Here is a 19,997-nt window from a genome sequence, read left to right on the forward strand (position 1 = left end):
AGAAGTATGTAGTTTGAAGCAAGCAGTTTTACAGAAGCTAAGACAAGTAGTTAGCTGGAGGGCGTTCTGTACAAACAGGCAATTTAACACAAGCTGACAAAGTTAGCTAGGACATCCTGACCTTCAGTTCCTAGAATAGAGCTGGGTAGTTTTCCATGGGATTCTCCATCAAGGAAATAAAATTCCAGTTAAACCTGAAATGGTCTCAGCAAGAATACAAAATGGGTGAACCTCTGCACTGTCTTGCCCTGTTACACTAGATAATATTCTGGACCTTAAAAGACCTATTGTAAAGATTCATCATAGAATAATGTACCACAGTATATTTAAATTTAAGAATATTTTTAAAGTTAATTTTTAGCTATAAATAATACAAATATTCCATTATTTAAAATATCTTTAAGCTTGATACCACAATGAGCATATCAGTTGTGTAAATCCTTTTTTGTCTTAACAATTTACTGCTTATAATCATATTAACTGTCACAGATAATTCCCTTTAGGGTGCATTATGTTACATATTGTTAGCATAGGTTCATAATTTAGACCTCCAAGGCAAAGTAATTTACAATTTGGGTATCTAAAATAAAAAGAAGGGACAAAATTTCTTTATCAAAAAAATTCTTAATAGAAGGAAACCATAAACAGAAATGTATGTGCTTTGAATTTTAAAAGTATCTATTTTAACAGCTGATATCAATCTGCATAAAATAAGGTTAAATATCAAGATTAGATTAAAATCATGCTTGAGGCGTTTCATTTTCTTGAGTTTGTGGAAAGTGAACTTGGTGTAAGTCAGGGATTTACCATTAATTATTTTGCTGTTTTACTGATGGGTGCATGCCTTTGTAGTTAGATTGTAAAACCTGAGGGTACACTCTCTAATCGTCTTTTAGAACAAATAAACATTTTTTTTTTGTCTCAAGATACAGTGCTCTAATTATTATAGTCGTTTAAGCTTGCAAGGTTTTCAAAGCTTAAGCAAGCAGATCAGCTCTCACACTGAGGGGCCAGACCCACACTTTCTTCTACCACTTCACAATCAACTCAGAATGAGACGTGGAACCAGGCTCTGGATTTTGTGTTAATTTTTATTTTAGTACATACTGTTGTTCTGTAGCATGTATAAAACACGAGCAAAGGTTGACTCTATTATGGCAATATTATTTTGGAGAAGGCACCTGACATTTCTAACCTTTATGTCTTTATTCATAAAATTGGAATAACAATGTACTTAATTCATGACATTTTCTGTTAAGATTATATGAAACTAGACATGTCCCACACCCTTATGTTGTGTCTTAGAGGGAATAGATGCTTAGTAAACAGATTGCTAGTACCTTTGAATAGTATTCAAAGCTTACAAGATCTATTTACTGTCATTTCTTCATTCATTCTTTAGTAGCGAATAGGTGCTTAACCCATTTGGCATTGAGTGGGAATAAGATGGAACACAATCTCATTTAATAAGCTTATTACAGTCTCATGGGAGGGACATATAGGTTTAAGCAAGAAATTAATAAACACTTCAATGATTATGATTATAATAAGGGGCTACAAAGGAAAAGTATAGTGTTCTAACTGTGCTCAATGGGGTTGGTATACAATCTCTGGGGTCAAGGGAATCCTTTGACACCCAAAGGCCGATAGATGTCACAGATATCTACAGTTCTCAGTCCTTCTCTGTGTGTGATGCTCCCTCCATAGAAGAAGAAACTATCTCACAGTTTTAGTGGGGGCTCAAAAACCAAGTTTCTATTCATTTGTCCCCTCCTTTTTTAAATTACACATGATGCTACCCTCATTTAACAGTGGATCAGTTACACCTATCTAACTAAAAGTATTTATTATCTCAAAAATGGATGGTTAATTGGTTAATGATAATATTGATAGGCACCAAAAATTCATGAATATTATAATCCAATGAGTGTCAAGGGGATTAATGAGGTTTATGAGGAACTAAGCAGCTAACATATGGCTTTAATGTCCTATTTCAAAGGGAGAAAAGTTGGGGGAGAGATTAAGAGGACAAACTGAAGTGACTTGAAAGCCTGCAAGTAAGGCATTCCAAAAGGTACTTGTAGGATGTGGGGTAACCAGATAATTTGAGAGTTTATGCCCAGTGCGAAGTATTCAACCAATGCTGTTTTTAGTTGTTGGATAACTGCCAGTCTACAAGCCATGGAAGTATGATGAAAAGAAAAGCAGATAGGTAAATGCCTCAAGCAGGAAAGGTCCTGGGAGATTCCAATCTAACTTCAACTTTTGAAAATAATTAAAACTAGTATGTAGTCTTAACTCATGAATACAAAAAGTTTATGACACTTTTGAAAGGCAATAACATAATATTAAAAACTACAATTAGATTTATCTTTCTGTGCTGAACTGGGGTAGGACCTTAGGCAGTTTGTGTGTGAAGCTGGGCCAGTTCTGCAAGATACAAGGCAGTGTGCAGGATACTGGTTTTCTCCACAAGGCAAGAACTAGCCTAGTTTTTGTTCCATTGTTTAATGAAGAATAAAACTAATTTTAAGCTTTACTCTGAGAAAGCTTTCCATTTTGTTAAGGAACAGTTTATTTGATCCAGGATTTGCATTGGAACTAGGGCATTTTCCCATAAAGCCAGCAAGCTTTTGGGAGATAGTTTTCAATTTAGTTTTAGTGCTTGAACCATAGTGACACTTCACTAAATGTTAGCTTCGATTATGACCAAGATGAATTATTTGCAAACGTCCATAGTGTTTAAATCATTTTGTTAGCATTAGTTCATTCATTCATTTGATCATTTAGTCAACAAGCATTTCCTGTGCTCCTTGTAAGTAGTAAGGTACTAAGTACTAAGTTAGGTGGTAGGGAATACAACCATAAGTGGGATCCCTTCCATGTCCCCCATGATATCCATCCATTCACCCACCCACCCACCCACCCATCCTTCCATCCATCTCATAGAGTGGGGCTTTAAGACTTTAAGCCACTGTATGAGATGAAACCAACACAGGACATTGCTTAGATTATTAGGAACCTAAGACTTGATAGCCCAGGATCTATGGTGAAAACAAATAATACTGGTCTAAAAGAAAAATAAATTGCTATACTGATTCCACAGAGGCTGTACAAGTTTGTATTCCCAACAGCAATAGAGGAGTGTTCCCCTTTCTCCACATCTTCTCCAGCATAAACTGTCATTGGTGGTTTTTATGTTAGCCATTCTGATGGTATCTCAGAGGTGTTTTGATTTGCATTTCCCTGAAGACTAAGGATATTGGGCATGTCCTTAAGTGTCTTTTTGCCATTTGAGATAGTTCTGTTGAGAATTGTCTGTTTAGATTGTATCTTAAATCTATTAGTGGAACAAGGTGCTACATACTACACCTCCCCCCTTTTTTTAATCTAAATAAGAGTGTTTTAAACATGATACAAAAACTATTTACAATGATAACAGATATCAAGTATAGTCCAGGAGTAAGGAAGGCAAATAACATGCACAAATTTATACCTACAACCATCAAGAGCAATATTAAACAAGAAACACACAGTAAATGTCCAGGTCAAGGGTAATGGCATATTACAGTGATTACTCCAATAGCTATCCTATTCTGGAAAGTCTAAGTCTTATACCTAATATGCTCCAGCTAAGATAAGAGAGGATATTAGTTGTGACTATGTAGTCTTCAACCTCATCAAAGACATGAGAAGCAAAATAACATTACTTGGGTTAAAAGGAAGTGCAAGAAATGACACAAACAGTTGGCTACCTGGACAGTCATCCAAGGTCTCACAGTAACATCAGGGCAATGAACTTTGGCTAAGGCCTAGAGTATCTGACAGACCATTATCAGAAACAGTCTCTTTGTTTATCTCCTGCTTATCCAGTTAACACTGCATGTCCACTGTCAGCAGTCAAGGCAAGGGCAGTTCTTTGCCAAATAAGCCAGTTTTGCCAAGAAGAAAATGAACTCCAAATGGAGTGTCACTGGTGCCCATCATACTCTCAGGAACAGCTTGGTGCTGCCAGGAGCAATTGTGTCTCATGTCAATGGAGTTCGATATTATTAAAACATTTAAATGCCATATTCTGTAGGTCTTTGAAGAGTATGAAGATCAAATATCTATGCTGAGTGCATCTATGAGCATTTAAAGAACCTGAGTAATATAACTAGGTAACAGAAGCATGGGCAATTATAACCTGTAATTCTCAAAAATATGTATTGCTTACTGATTGAAGCTTCCCATATATAAAATAATCTTTAAGCAGATGTGCAGCATGATGACAATGACCTCAAAATTGTAACTATATTCATATATGTGTAAATATCTTGATCAGAGGTATAAATGTATAGTACAAAATGACAGAAATACCCTTAAATTGTATCTATATACAAAATATATTACACACATGTAGAAACAGACATACATATAATATGATAAAAATAACTTTACATTTTTGTGCAAAATGTAAACAGAAAAAGGAACCTACACAATATGACAAATATAATTCTAAGTTTGTAAAATATATACATTTTCTAAGACAGGAATACAAAATTAACTTTATGTAAGCATCAATATAAAAGAATCTATATCAATGTAAGTTTTCTACAGCGAATAGTTGCTAAAATAGTTCACAAGAAAATATACTAATCTACCTATATATGTCATATATACATACATATATATGTACATATATATGATTCCTATTCCTGATTATTTCTTGTAATTGTATAAATAATGAAGTTAATTCTGTATCATCAGGAATAAATTTAGCATTTTCAATGTGTAAGATAATTTTCTCTGCATACTGGGAGTCAGTAACTATATTTAAAGGTTTCTAAAGTCCATTAGTATCACAAAAATAGCATACATTTCTGTCTTTTGCACAGTTATAAGGGTTCTGAACAATTTTATTTATATCTCTTGATTTATATCCTGTCTTATCTGATTTATTTATATCTGTGTAGAATGTAGGGACTCCAGAGATTGGTATGTTCTTTAAAATTGGTGGAAGAATCCACATTTTTTTTTTTTTTACATTTTATTCTCTCATTTTTTTGGGATAATTGTTAATACCCCCCTCAAAGAAAATTATTACAAGCTCTTAAGCTCTTTGCCAGCATTCATTGTCTTTCCATAAAGAAGAAATTTCTTTTAGTTAATGGTACTATAATTTCTTCTGAGCCCACTTCTGTTAGTTGATGAAGTCTTAATTTTCCTTTTAAAATGAAATCAGAAATATTTTCTATATATGTTTTTAATTTTTATTTTGTGTATGTGGTAGAAATATCCATTCCAATATAATATTTTCCATCTGCATCAAAATCCTTGAAGGGTATTTTTCAGAGTCTAACATAACCAGTATGCAATTAAGCTTTGGATTCACATGATCCACATGTGCTTTTTTAATTTTCTTTTCTACCCCATCCAATTCCTTTTCAGTGTCAGCTGATACTATTCTTGGAATATTTAGTTCCTTGTTTCCTTTTAGGGTCTTTTAAAAATGTTTTAGATCATATTCTTTTATTCTAATAATTGTCTATTGCTGAGGAATCTCTCCTAGCATTTTTTGAGGATCATTAAGAGTCTAATATTGATCTCTCCTGATCTGTATTTTCTGTGGTCTAATGTTTTATAGACCTATTTTTATATCCTAAGTAATTTAATAGAGTCTCTTTGTATTTTTTAGGAGCAATTTGTAATCCCCAGAAAAATAAAACTTTCCTTACTTCCTTGAACAGTTTTTTTCTAATGTGTCTGCCTTTGGATCAGTCAATAAATATCATCCATATAATTATAAATTGTAGATTGTGGTAACTGTACAAAAATTATTTTCAATGTTTTTTTTGTACAAAATATTGGCATAGGGTGGGGCCATTTAACATTCCCTGTGGAAGGAGCTTCCATTGATATCTCTTGACTGGCTGAGAATTATTGTAAGTAGGCACCATAAAGGCAAATTTTTACTATCTTTTTCTTGTAAAGGTATAGTGAAGAAACAGTCTCTCAAGGTATCAGAGAATGCAAGGACATTCCAGGCCATAGAGTCCATTGGATGAATGCCTCTCAGGCCTGTAAGCAGTCTTCTTTTTCCATATTTCTTTTTAATAACAAATATAGGTGAATTCCAAGGGCTAGTGTATTCTTCAATATGTCCAGCATTTTGTTATTTCTGAACAAGCTGTTCTGGAGCCTGTAGCTTCTCTGTAGTCACAGGCTACTGCCCCACCTAGACAGGTTTGTCAGTTAGCTATTTTAAGGGTAGAGTTTTTGGTTTCTCGGTAAGTTGAACATTAGTTGTATTACACTTTTGTATCACCCAGCTAGCTTACTTGGTAGAGCATGGAACTCTTAATCTCAGGGTCATAGATTCAAGCCCCACATTGGGAGCAAAGTGAAGGTGTGACAAAAGAAGTCCACAAATGCCTAAATCAAAGAATAACATATTTATTTGAGGAACACTCACACATTTAAGGTAAATAGCCATCATGGCTTTCTGCCCGTGGAGGTGCAGGGTGCTGCCATGTAGGATGCTCAGACCACAACCTGAGAGAGAGAGAGAGACAAAGAAAGAGAGAGAGAGACAGAGAGAGCACGAGGCCCCTCTTCTTTCTTATAAGGGGTCACATCTGAACACGGAAGCTACACCCCAAGGCAGGTACCTCAAATATATTGGTGGAACAAGGAGCCAGGTTACAGAGAAGAGGCCAGGAGTAGATGAAGGAGGACTGAGCCAGCCAGGCACAATGGTTGGAAGATTCTTAGAGCCTGACTGATTAGCAGTCAGAGTGCTTCTTTATTTATATAGGACTCAGTAAGTAGGGATAGTCACTTTGCTCCAAAACATAGGTCATATCATTTCTGTTCTCAGACACATGTTCAATTCCTCATGCATATCTTTTAGTCATCATTGATAAACTGTGACAAAACAGTTATCTTTTACAATCATTTTTCCCCCATCAACCATATAACCCAACTTCTAGGCAGCTCTTGCAGCTTCAAGGACACTTGACAGAAAATCTCCAAACCAGTCCAGGCAGATTGCCATGTTCTGAGTAGTATATTATTAACTCTTAATGGTCAGAGTGTCAACAGTACCAAGGAAATTCCTCAAGCCAAAGTTGTTGCAGTTATTATTCTGTTTTTGGCATAATACAATGCTTACAATTTACATATTATATGTTTAATCCTAGCATTCTTTTGCTCCTTGGTCATATGACACCACAGTGGTCCTGCATGAGCTAACTTTTCTAAGAAAGGGAGGCTAACACCACATTCTTTATCATCTCTCTACGTCATTCTTTGCCCGTCAGTATAAGTCCCCATGTAGGGCAGAGGTAACTTCAGCTAAATAACTTGGTTGTTGTACATGCCACATAATCTCCTGAGTGTACAGTGGAAAGAGGCTTGAAATCTGAACTGTGGCCACTGCTCTAGTCCACCAAATCTTGTTAACCCTTTTAAAGTTTACTTTGTTGTGATTATTTTGTCCCTGAGTGAGTACAGTGGCAGATGCTTTAAGAGTGTCTCAGACCCTCATAAAGAGACCTCCGGCTTCCTTATGTGTGTCACAACCTCCAAGGTATAAGGAAGACCTTCAAGTAGATAAGGATAGCTCCCTAAAAGCTGGAGTATGTTCAGAACCCTGGAGGAAGTTTATAAGTACTCCTGGGAGAAGGCATAGATGATTCATAATAAATTTCCATCAATCCAATATCTCCAAGTTGTATAAATATTAAAAGCTCCCAAGCATGCAACATGTGGAGATCAAACCGAAAGTGGCCAACACGTGGTTCAGCTTTGCTGGATCTTTGTTTAGCAGCTGTGCTGGCCTTATCACTCTTGCAATTCCCATCAGATATGACTGTGCCAGGAGAGGGGAAAAAATCAGTTTTCTCCAGGAGAGCAACACTGGGTATATCAACTCCTGTAAGACAGGCCTCACGTTGAGATATAGTTGACCAACATTAAAGACTACAAGTTGGTTTTTTGTTTTGTTTTGTGAAGATAGGGTTTCTCTGTGTAACTGCCCTGGCTGTTGCTCTGGGATGCACTTTGTAGACTAGACTGGACACAAACTCTCAAAGCTCTGCCTGCCTCCCTGCCCCCTGAGTGCTGGGATTAAAGGGGTGTACCACCACCACAAGGCCACAGTTTTTTCTCTTGTTGTTGGTTTGTGTGTGTGCACGAGCCCAGACTTTTATTTGGTTACAGGTTGGTGTTTTTTTTTTTTTTCTGGGGAGGGGGGGGGGTTATGTTGATGTTTTTGTTTTTGTTTGTTTTCTGAGAAAACTTAAAGTTGGGTGGGTAGTGAAGAGGAGAGGATCTGGAAGGAGGGGGAAAGGGAAGAACATGATCAGACTATATTTAAATTTAAAAATGTTTTAAATAAAAACAATAAAATGATGCAGTTTAAAATTCACACTGATATGTAACTAGATATTTCCTTATACCACAAATAAAAAATAATTCAACATTTAATAGATTATATAATTTGCCAATAATTTTCAATGTATTTGTAATTCCCTATATATTGATAACTTTTTCAATATATCCAACCTAAATTAACTATTATGTATGTATATGCATACACATACTTTCTTTTTAAGATAGGGTCTTGCCATGCTGTCATGGTTGACCTTAAAGTCCTGTCTTGGACTCCTAAGTGCTTGGATTCTAAGTGTGCCACCATATTCCAGCTTCACTTACATCTTATGAGTGCAAATACTAGTATTTGGAAGAGAAATATATTTTAATTTTCTATCACTTCTCAAAAAAATTTAAGGTTCATAATGTAGAAAGAAGGATTTACAAGTATTCAATATGTATCATTAATACAAATCACTGATGTAGTAAGAAATTTAAAATTCTCTAATAAAATGTGTCTTGAGAAAGCAGTCATTTCCTCCTGCCCCTATGTGCGTTCTGCTTCCAGAGGTGATCATTAAGTTTATTTAAACTTCTGTATATGTCATACCTAGATCACCATGTTTTTTATTTCATCAATTGGATCATATTCCATTATGACTCTAGGCTTTCAGTTTTCACCAACAGATACAACTTTGAGATCACATTCCGGACCATCACAGACAGAGCACACTGCTCTTTGCACAGCTGCACAACAGCTTGCTGAACCAGTTTCCAACTGTACACAAGTGACTTGCCTCTAGGTTTTGTTATTATAAGCAGTGCTGTAATAAGTACCTAAGGGAGAAATGTGCCAGGAATGAAGCTGCACACCTCTAATCATCTCTGTGCTAGGAGGCCAAGGCAGGAGGGTCTGTGAATTAAAGAAAGGGGGAACAGAACACAAAGACTGATTCAAGAATAACTACACAATTATCTAGTGGATTAAGAGCAATTTAGTAGTTACTGCTACATTTTATATTATTAACATTTCAATATTGCATAAATTACATAGAAAAACTAAAGTTCTCTCTATAACCAGTTAGTGATGATTGCTATGACAGATGTCAAAAGCACTGATTAATTTCATCCTGAGAAGTATTAATTTGTATCTATGTAAAAGTATTTGCAGGTATATGCCTATGTACATACTGGAGACCAGAAGGGGGCACCACCTGCCTTCTTCCATCATTCCTTGCTATTCCTGTGAGGCAGGGTTACTCCCTGAGTCTGGGCTGGAAGACGAGAACCCATGATTATGTTCCTTCTGTTTCCATAAGGTTGCCTGGTTTTGTTCATGGGTGTTAGCAACTGAACTTTGGTTCTGATGTTTGCCCAATGACCATTCTGAACTATCTGGTCATTTCTAGCTCCATTATCCACTTTAAATTCCCTTCAGACAAAAAAAAATCTAAATGAAGGAGTGTGATTGGTTTTGCTGTTTTACTTTTACTGAGTATAGGGAAAGAGAATATTCAAATTCAAATGTAAAAGATGAGTTTATTTTGAATCACCAGACAATGGAACTACACATTGTGTGATATCTTTAACCAACAAAATTAAAAAACTGTCTCTCTAGTTTTGTGTTTATTTTTAAAGTTCTTTGTACAGTTTAGATGTTAATCTTTGTAACAGGACAAGATAGTGTGGAGATTCCTCCTTCTTGTATTCTTGCTGAGGCCATTTTCAGTTTAACGAGAAATTTGACCTCCTTTACGGAGAAGCCCAAGGAAAATCACCTAGCTCTTTTCTGAGAACCCAAGGTCAAGATGCCCTAACTAATTTATCTTGGCTTCTTAAACTTCCTGCTGGTGCAAAACCTTCCCTTGCAGCTTCCAAGTACGATTACAGGATGTGATTTTGTCTTTAAAAGCCCCTTGTGCTAAATGCTTGGGGCTACACTTGGTTCTGGAATTCGTGAGTGTAGTCCCAGCTGAGTGGAATAAAGACTTTCAGTACAGAGTAGACTGTGCCTGAGTGGTCTTCTCTGGTGGGCTCCCTGTAACAGAGCAAAGGTTTTTCTCCCACTGTGTAGGCTATTTCTTGAGTTATTTCTTGAGTCAATCAATTATTTCTTTGTTTTAATTTCTTATAATCACATTCTTGGTCTTATTCCTTGAGCTACTGGAGTCTTTTTTTGTTGTGGTTTTTTTCTTCTTCAGAAAGTCCTTGCATAGGCCTGTGTCTTGAAGTATATTCCTATCAACAGTTTCAGAGCTTCCCATCATATATTAATATCTTCCATCGTTTTGACCTGATTGATGTAGGTGATCTGGAGTCATTCTTCTATGTCTGAATATCCAGCTTTCCCCTATTCAACTATTTATTGAAAAGACTGTCTTTTCTCCACTGTATGGTTTTGATATCTTTCTAAAAAAGGCTAGTGGCTTTCTAAAAAAGTCTAAAAAACTATGTGGTTTTTCTCTGGCCTTTCACTCTATTCTGTTGTTCTATATATCTACTTTTGTGCCAGTACCACACTGTTTTTGTTACTAATGCCCTGTGGTATTAACCTGAAATCAGGTATATTGATATCTCCACCATTGGTCCTTTTGCTCAAGACTGTTTTAGCTATCTGGGGTCTATTGTGCTTTGATAATAAAATTTAGGATTCGTTTCTTGTTTCTATTCACGTGAAGAGTGTCTCTGGACCTTTCATACGGTTTGCATTGAATCTTCATATTGGTTTTGGCAAAGTAGCCATTTTCACAGTATTAATTCAACTGACCCATGAATTATGGGAGGTACCTTGGCTTTTATGACAGTATGCACTAATTCACTTTTCTTTTAGATTTTTCTGCTTCACAGTAGAATGTAGTCTTTGGTTTGAATCTTGCTTTCATAATATGGATTCTAAATAAGACGTCCAATACAGATTTCTCCAGTGCCAAAGACAGCTTGCTCATTCACCCTCTTCCTTCCTTCCCTCTGTCCCTCCCTCTACTCCTCCTTCCCTCTTTCTTTTGTCTTCTAGATGGATTAATTCACAAGTATACAGCTGTGGTAGGAGGTAGGATGTCAGGTTCCTCTTATTTATAAAGAAAGTGAAAACCTAGAAAGATGACTGCTGGTGTGAAAAGGTAGACAATAGGGAAAACCACCTTCCAATTTTTAAGTAAATTACTACATTTGATCTGTGCTCAGTGGGCTACTGTATCTTGTCATTAATGCTGAATGCTTCACTTCAACAGCCAGACCATGTTCTCTGGTTCAATTAAACTAGGGTTCCATTAATGAAAGTAAGATTATCGGGTCCTACAGTCCTGAAGTCATTAGCTAATGTGCACTGGGAGCTGACAAAGACATCGGAGGTAATGCAGAGCCTTCTGAACAGTGATTTTATTAATGCCATTCCCCACGCTCTTGATTAAGCTCTACAGCATTCGACAGAACAGTCTAAAACAGTTAAAAACTCCAAGGTTTCTTTTTTGGGTGGTGTGAAAGTCCACAGGAAATGGCTATTTCTCTTGAGGTCTCACTAGGATCTCTCAATATGTGCATTTATGATAAAATATCAACATTTACATGAGCACTACACAGGCAATTATATGAACACATAGTCATTTTTGCATGCAATTCAAATCTCATTTTGGGAGTTCACTCACTAGAAAAAGACGAAAACAAATAGTTCAAATAAAGACACATCTGTTGGCTATCCACATTTAAAAACCTGCCCATGGGCATAATCCTCAGAAATAACATTCCAATCAGACACTTGCACAGGGAGCAAAAATTATTAATACATTCACTTTTACTAAGTTTTAAAGTTCACATATATGAAACTTGGCTAATGAGATGTATTTGCACAAAGAAAACCACACAGTACCATGTGTGTTCATGTCATCTTGGCTATCATGCATGTGCAATGAGACTGACCTAAGAGGCAGAAAAATAACGGGTTACAATGGACATACTTGGTATTCACCAAGAAAAATAAATATGCTCACTGATTTAATCAATTCACAATTTTCTGTATACATGATGTAAGTTGAATTGACAATTATTATGTATTAAAAGTCTACTTAGACTATTTACAAAAGAAATATCAATACCCCCCTCTGTAAGTTGGGCTTGAATATAGCCTATAGAAATGTTTCTGTTTAGTTGTAACATTGATGCAATTAGTATTTACTAAATCATATTCAGTTTAAGAACCTCTGAGAGCTTTACATAAGATGACAATGATATTGTACATAGGTTTTTGTTTATTTTAAAGGCAGTTTATAAGAAGATCCAGCTGTAAGGACAGATGGTAAAAAAAGATCACTTGTAATCATGTCATCACCATATGTGACACAGCTTAGTCATCCCTGTTATTGAAAATTATCATAGGCACAGATATGGTGTTTGATAGTGAAGATACTTTTCCTGCATTCTGCGGCAAATCTTATGATTAAACTGTCATCCAAAAGGTAGTGAGCTTACTTTTATACTTCTTTGTTTTTTCCATGGCTCCTTAACAAACATGGATTGCACAAAATCTTTCCATTCATCTTTGTGTCTAGATATATAGCCAATACACACATTGCTCTCATTGCTGGCAGAAAGTCCAACTCAAAGTGCGTAATTATGAAGCAGGAGATGCTTGCATCATATACTCTGCTTTTCTATGAGTTTGGGAATGATGCAGTCAAGGGTTAACAGTATATTGCCTACTTATATATACTCTTTTTTAGTACTGAAAAAAGCACAAAAGAGGGCCACCTCTTTAGGTCCACTTCTGGCATATAATGCTGATTAAGAAAATGCAGGCGATAAAGAGCTCATGCTTTCAACCTTCATCACAAATATCTACTTTTCCCTTTTGCTGTCTGACCTCCTTTTAAGCTCTGACCACTTTCTGGGCCATACATGTTATCTGAGAAGCCACAAACCCTGCCACTTCCCAGCCGGCTTCTCTCCGTGCCACTGGTTTCTTCTGGCTCAGGTCCTGTCAGTCTGGAACCCTGCAGTTGAGCGCAGCTACCTAAAACATTACCATCTCTTTATTGAGGGACAAGAAACACTCCCACAGTGTACTTCTAACATGGCATTTCATCACACAAGCCATTCCTTACATTAGTCCTATGAATAATGGTCCAAGAATTTGCTGTCTCCTTGATTTTACTCAGCCCTAACATACCTCCATAAATCTCTTATCAATTTTTTATAAGAACATACTGTAAATACATAGCTATGCATAGAATGCTTTCAGTATCTGCTTGTACAGATGATTTGTCATGATGACTACCCTTTAACTCCCTTTGAATTACCTTCCTGTATTTGAGTGTGGCTTGAACACAGGACCTCCCCAGGCTGAGTGATATAGCTGCTCATAACAATCACTAGAGGAGGTTAAAACAAAACAAAACAAAACAACCCAACAAAACAAATAAGACTAGCCAAATTAACTAAGAGTCTCTATGGGCAGAGTCCAGACGGCAGGAAAAACATGCTTTGTACTGTTAAATGTTTAAACTTTAAAATGCTTCAGCAGTTCAAACATCCAAGGAGCTGAGCTTACATTGGGTTTAGTATTAAGGTGTCTCATTGTCACTGATTTGGTCAGCTGGAATGAGGTCTGTACAGAGGTAGAATACTGGAACCCTAAGAATATTTTGTTTAGTTCACAGGCTTCAAAAAACTCTTTTGAGACTATTTAAAAATGAACAATACGTATTCAGGCAGGGCAATACTGCTCAGAACTGAACCGAAGTTTCCTTTTCTAAACTGACAGTGAAGTTCTAGTTGGCTGCCGTCCTGTTGCTCCCTACAGCTCCTTCACAGGGAACAGCTTTACCTGTCTTTTATCGTAGTACTTGAATAAAGTAGCATTTTCTGTAGACGGATAACTACCCTACAGAAAAGCATAGTTTCACATCTCTTCTTGCCCTCTCCTTTCCCCCAGTAAATCACAGTGCTGAAGTAGAAACGTTCCGTCATTTCAATTGTCTGCCTGGGAAGCAAGTGACCCAAGCTTGCAGGCCCTGGCCTCCTATACTGGCAGTACTGTGGAAGAATGAGGGTTAGGGAGGCCTCTAGAGGAAAACATCTTATCAGGGGGAGGGTAGATATATGCTCATGGGAACCTCAGGGCATACCTGATTCTGCTGATTGTAAACGATGACCTCCAAATTTTATTTCAGTTTGGCAGACTTTTGTCATGTTTAGTAGCTGTGTGACATGAGGAACATCTGTTGCAAGTTGACAGCTTCGTGGAATCATATCTGTGGGTTCATCTGTAGAAAAGGGAATAAATACTATATCCAATCTGAAAGGAAGAACATCCATGCTCCAAACATAAGCTATTTCTGATAAGCGAGTAAACACTATAATGAAGCCAAGTAGAGCAAAATCATTTTACAGTACAACTTTGAACAATTTATTCAACTTTTAGCCTTGATGTCCGTAGAAAGAGCATGGCATTTCTGGGTAAGAGAGAGATTAGAAACTGCCTCTTTTCCCCTGGCAGTGGGACCTAGGATCTATTCCTGTTGCATGAGCTGGCATTTTGGAACCCATTTCCTATGGTGGGATGCTTTGTTCAGCCTTGAGGCAGGGGATAAGTTCTGCTTCAACTTAATGTGTCAGGTTTTCTTGACCCCCCATGGGAGGCCTTATCTGTTCCAAGGTGTGGATGGGGGATTTGGGGAAGGTGGGGGCAGCAGGAGGAGGGGAAGGAGGGGGAACTGTGGTTGGTATGTAAAACGAATAAAAAAAGAAAAAAAGAAAAGAAACTGCCTCTTCGCAATCTATGGAGAAGAATCCCAACTAGTCATGATTCTTATGAATAAAAGAGCTAAAGAACACAGGAAATAAACAAACAATAGTGGGAAAGCAAAGTTATTCAGAGAAAAAATAAGCTGAGGAGACAGCTACCAAATGCTTGCATAGACGTAGTCAGGAGTGGTTATTGACTTGTGCTGACTTAAGATGGATGCCAGGAGAATGGTTATCAGGAGAGTGGTAAGTGCCTGCAGAGATGTAGCAAGATCATGTGCTGAGGGCAGAGAGAAGCCCAGAGTGGTGCTGGCTGTGAAGACAGCCACAAAAGTGATGAAGGGGACATGGGCTGAGATTATCCACAACCTGAGCATGACTGAACTCTGATCTTCTGTAAGAGCAGCTAGTTCTTTTAACTGCTGAGCCATCTCTCCAGCTCTGACATTTTTCTGTACTATAAATGTTTAGTTGTTTTGTTTTAGCTGTTATTTCAGCCAAACAGGCTTTCATGCCTATCCTTACTTGTTCTAAAGTTAATCTGTAACATTTTCTTTATTGTTTTTCTTAAGGTTCCCATCCACTTGTTCTTCCTCTTATTATTCTTCCCTCCCCTCACCCTCTTTTTCTTCAAGACAGAGTTTCTCCGTGTAGCCCTGGATGTCCTGGACAGGCTGGCCTCAAACTCAGGGATCTGTTGTGGAATATTATTTTTACTGGGCAAAAATGTGTTAACATTTGTTTATACTGCAGAATACTACTTTAACGGTGTAAAGGTGTGTTACATTTTTTTTGTGCTGCATTTATTTGATGATGTAAGGATGTGTGTTTCTTTATGTAAAGATGTGTTGCATTTGTTTTCCTTTGCCTGCCTAAGGCACCTGATTGGCCTAGTAAAGAGCTGAACAGCCAATAACTAGGCAGGATAAAGGATAGGTGGCGCTGGCAGACAGAATGAATAAGAGACATCTAGGCTGGAGAAAAGAAGAAAAGCATGAGAGGGGAAGAGAGGTGGAAAGGAGGGAGATGTCCAGGCCAGAAGCCAGGAATCACCAGCCAGCCAGACATGAGAAGCAGAGAAAGTAAGACATACAGAAAGGAAATAAGAAGGTAAAAGTCCCAGATGCAAAAGGTAGATAAAGAGAAAAGAGAAACCGGTTAATTTAAGTTAAAGGAGCTTGCTAGAAAGAGTCTAAGCTAGGTCAAGAATTTACAACTAAGGTTAAGTATCCCTGTCTTGATTTGGGAGCTAGTTGGTGGCCCAAAAGAAAAAGCCTGGAACCCGTCTTTGCCTCACAAGAGCTGGGATTAAAGGTGTGTGTCCACCTTTAATACGTTTTAAGTCCTAATAGTAGATTATTGTAAACAAATATTGTTATATCAAGCAAAGCTATCTTTTAAAATTTACAGAGAAATGCCTATATTGCCAGTCAAACACAAGCTAAAGCAATTCAGGACCCCAAGTCAGCACTGCAGAAAGTACTGAAAAGGAATATTAAACACAGAGAAGGAAGAAAGACAGTCTGAATCATGAGAGGACGAGAAGAGTAAACTTCATGATGAATAGATGAACAAAGGAGGTAAGAAGGGATCTAAGATGTTCAACACAGTAGTTTCCTAATAGGAACAAGAAAGAAAGTAAAAAAGACACACCAATCCAGTCAAACAGAAAAGCAATCAAGGAACCTTCAAGAATTCGAAAACTCCTTCCCATAGTACCTTTAAACACACAGAGGCCCCTTTCACCATTTAGAAGGTGCAGATGAGATAACTGACCTAAAATAAGATCTTACTATTTGTTGTCTCTGAGAACCAAATACCATTGACAAAACTTAGTCAGGGCTATGACAGCTGTGATGAAACGCCATGACCAAAACAAGCTGGGAAGAAAGGGTTTATTTGGCTTACATTTTCATACTGGTGTTCATCATCAAAGTAAATCAAAACAGGGACTCAAACAGGACAGGAACCTGGAGGCAGAAGCTGATGCAGAGACCATGGTGATGGGGAGGTGCTGCATCTCAGCTTGCTCCCATGGTCTGCTGTTTGATTTCTTTTTAGAAACCAGGACCAACAGCCTATGGGTGAAATAACCCACAGTGGTCTGGTCCCTCTATCATAAATCACTATTTAAGAAAATGTCCTTCAAGTTGCCTATAGCTAGATCTTATGAAAGCATTTTCTCCATTTTCTCAGGTGAGGCTTCCTCCTCTCTAACTCTAGCTTGTGTCAAGTAGACATATAACTAGCCTATACAAAAGAGTCAAAGCATGAAAATTAGGCTACTAATCAAGTAAATACGAACCAATAACCTTGAATAGCTATTCTAACATCTGGTAAAGCAGACTTCAAACCAATAATAATAAAAGATAAAAAGGTCATTAAGATTAATAAAGGGAACAAAATCAAGAAACATAATTATTGCAAATATATATCTACTGAATTTTGGGGCTCCTAATTTCACAAATGAAAACCTGATGGGTAGGTAATGTCACACAGGTCCTGACAGAATAATTATATGACTGGTGATTTCATCAATAGAAACTAGATTTAACAGACATCTCATCCAACAGATACCAAATATACATTCTTCTCAGTAGCTCTAGTAATTTTTCTAAAATTATTTACGTTATAGTCCATAAAGAAAGCTTTATTAAGCACACACACACATGCACGCACGCACGCACGCACGCACGCATGCACACACCCCATAAATGATTTCCCATATCTTATCATAGTAGACAAAAAACAGAAACCACAGAAACTACACAAATATGTAGAATAAAGAATCCAGGGGCAAAATTAAAAAATACATAGACTCAAACGGAAATATGGCACAGTTAAGTGTAAGGACTAGGATGCAGTTAAGGTTGTCCAAGAAGAATATTTTCCCATTGTGGAGAAAATCAGTGTCAGAAAAAAATCTTCCAATTAATAAATAAGCGAAGAACTGAACAGACTGTCCTCAAAAGGATAAATACAAATGGCCAATAAATATTTGAAAGTGTTCAGTATTCTTAGTCACCAGGAAAATAAAATTAGAATAAAATACAACAAATGCTGGCAAGGATATGCTGCAGAAGAACACTCAGATGCTGCTGATGTTTCAGAATGCCAACTGGGGCAGTCTCCATAGAAATTATTATGGTGATGTCTCAAGAAACTAAAGTTAGAACTGATGGTATATGACCCAGGTATATGACACTCAGAGATCCTAACTCCTATCATAGAGATTCTTGCCTACTTATATTCAGTGTTGCACTGTTCATCAAACCAGAAAATGGAATAGTTTAGATGAGCATCCACAGCTGAGTGGACCAAGCAAGGTGGTGCATTAATTATACACACAGGAAGTTAATGCAATGCAAAGAAACAGAAGTCACGATATGGAATTGTCAAGAAAGACAAATGCTATGCTTTGTCTCATGGAAAAGCTAGATGTAAATGTATATATGTTCTGTTGGTTTGATGGGATTATAACAGGGGCTATGCAAAGAGGGGAAGAGATCTTAATGAGAGGAACCTGTAGGGAAAGAGAAGATAACATACACGGCACTAAAGAAGAGGGCTGTTTAGAGGGGAAGGTGAATTAGAGGCCTGGAAAAGGGCAGTGGGGCAAAGGATGAATAACAACAATGGTGCACATGAGTTCACCTCCCGTCTTCTCTAGCATTTGCTGACAACTGTTTTGTTGATCATAGATAGCCATTCTGACTGGGGTAAGATGAAATCTCAGAGTGGTTTTGATTAAATTTCCCTAATTGCTAAAGATGATGGTGGTGGTGGTGGTGGTGGTGGTGGTGGTGGTGGTGGTGGTGGTGGTGGGGTGTGTGTGTGTGTGTGTGTGTGTGTTAGATATTTTCTAGCCATTTTTACTTCAACTTTTGAGGAATCTCTGATTAGAGTCATAGAAATCAGTGTGGCCAAAAAGGTAATGATAAATCCACCATATGAATACCACTCCTTGGCATATGCCCCAAAGGCTTGATATCCATTTACTAGATACTTTCTCAGTCATGTTCATTCCCACTCTATTCACAACAGATAGAAAATGAAAATGAACTGATGAATGAATAATGGAAATGTGGTACATACCACATTCAGCTGTAATGAAAAGAAAGCCATGAAATTTTCAGGTAAATTTATGGAACGAAAAAGATTTTACTAAGTGAGGTGATTCAGATCCAGAAAGACAGATACTGCATGTTCTCTTTCAACTGTTTCCCAGCTCTAGATCTTAATATATGAGTATACAACCTAGAATAACTGCAGAAATCTTAAAGGAAAAAAGTACTATGAAAAGGACACTAGACATGTGAATAGTAGGGCAGAGTGATATGAGGGGAATTGGGAAGTTACCTGGGGTCAGGAGAGAGAAGTCAAGGGGGATTGTTGAAAGACACCAAAGAGCTATACATAGCTACCAAATATCCCAGTGCTGGGCAGGAAAAACTACATTTAAAGTTGTTGGTCAGGGTTATCCAAGAGACTCTACAAATAATATAGGATATTACCACTGCCCATGATGACCTCTCTGAGGTTGAAGGTAAGTCTTATTGCTAAAGACACCACACACTTCAGATCCAGGGCCCAGAGGAAGCCTCCTTTCTGAGGACTAGATTTTAAAGTACCATAACAGCCAAAAGAGGGAATCCAATGACAGTCCTACCTGCCTATGATGCTAATGACCCACAATAAGGAATAGCATGACAAGATATTCCTAAAGATTCAATAGTGGCATTATTATCTTGGTAGTAACCCACAGATGTCTAATTGTAAGTAAGGTCCACTGAACAGGAGAGCAATCATGTCCAATACTTAAAATTTACCCAACTACCTGAGGCTAGTGAGCTCATGAATTTTAGAGGACTTCCAGGTACCACTTTACTAAACCTGCCTCATTC

At 37.3% G+C, this 19,997-nt stretch overlaps 1 protein-coding gene across 3 annotated transcripts in view; it reads right to left on the reverse strand.

The window, feature by feature from the left end:
* Positions 1 to 19,997, reverse strand: part of Cfap20dc (CFAP20 domain containing) — a 251,621-nt gene that overhangs the window by 103,916 nt on the left and 127,708 nt on the right. For all 3 annotated transcript variants that reach the window (XM_051206686.1, XM_051206685.1, XM_051206687.1), the window contains one exon: positions 14,475 to 14,612. In XM_051206686.1, the coding sequence (XP_051062643.1) occupies positions 14,475 to 14,612 (138 nt within the window). The remainder of the gene's footprint in view (positions 1 to 14,474; positions 14,613 to 19,997) is intronic.

Source organism: Phodopus roborovskii, unplaced genomic scaffold (genome assembly GCF_943737965.1).
Source record: "Phodopus roborovskii unplaced genomic scaffold, PHOROB, whole genome shotgun sequence".
Classification (NCBI taxonomy): domain Eukaryota; kingdom Metazoa; phylum Chordata; class Mammalia; order Rodentia; family Cricetidae; genus Phodopus; species Phodopus roborovskii.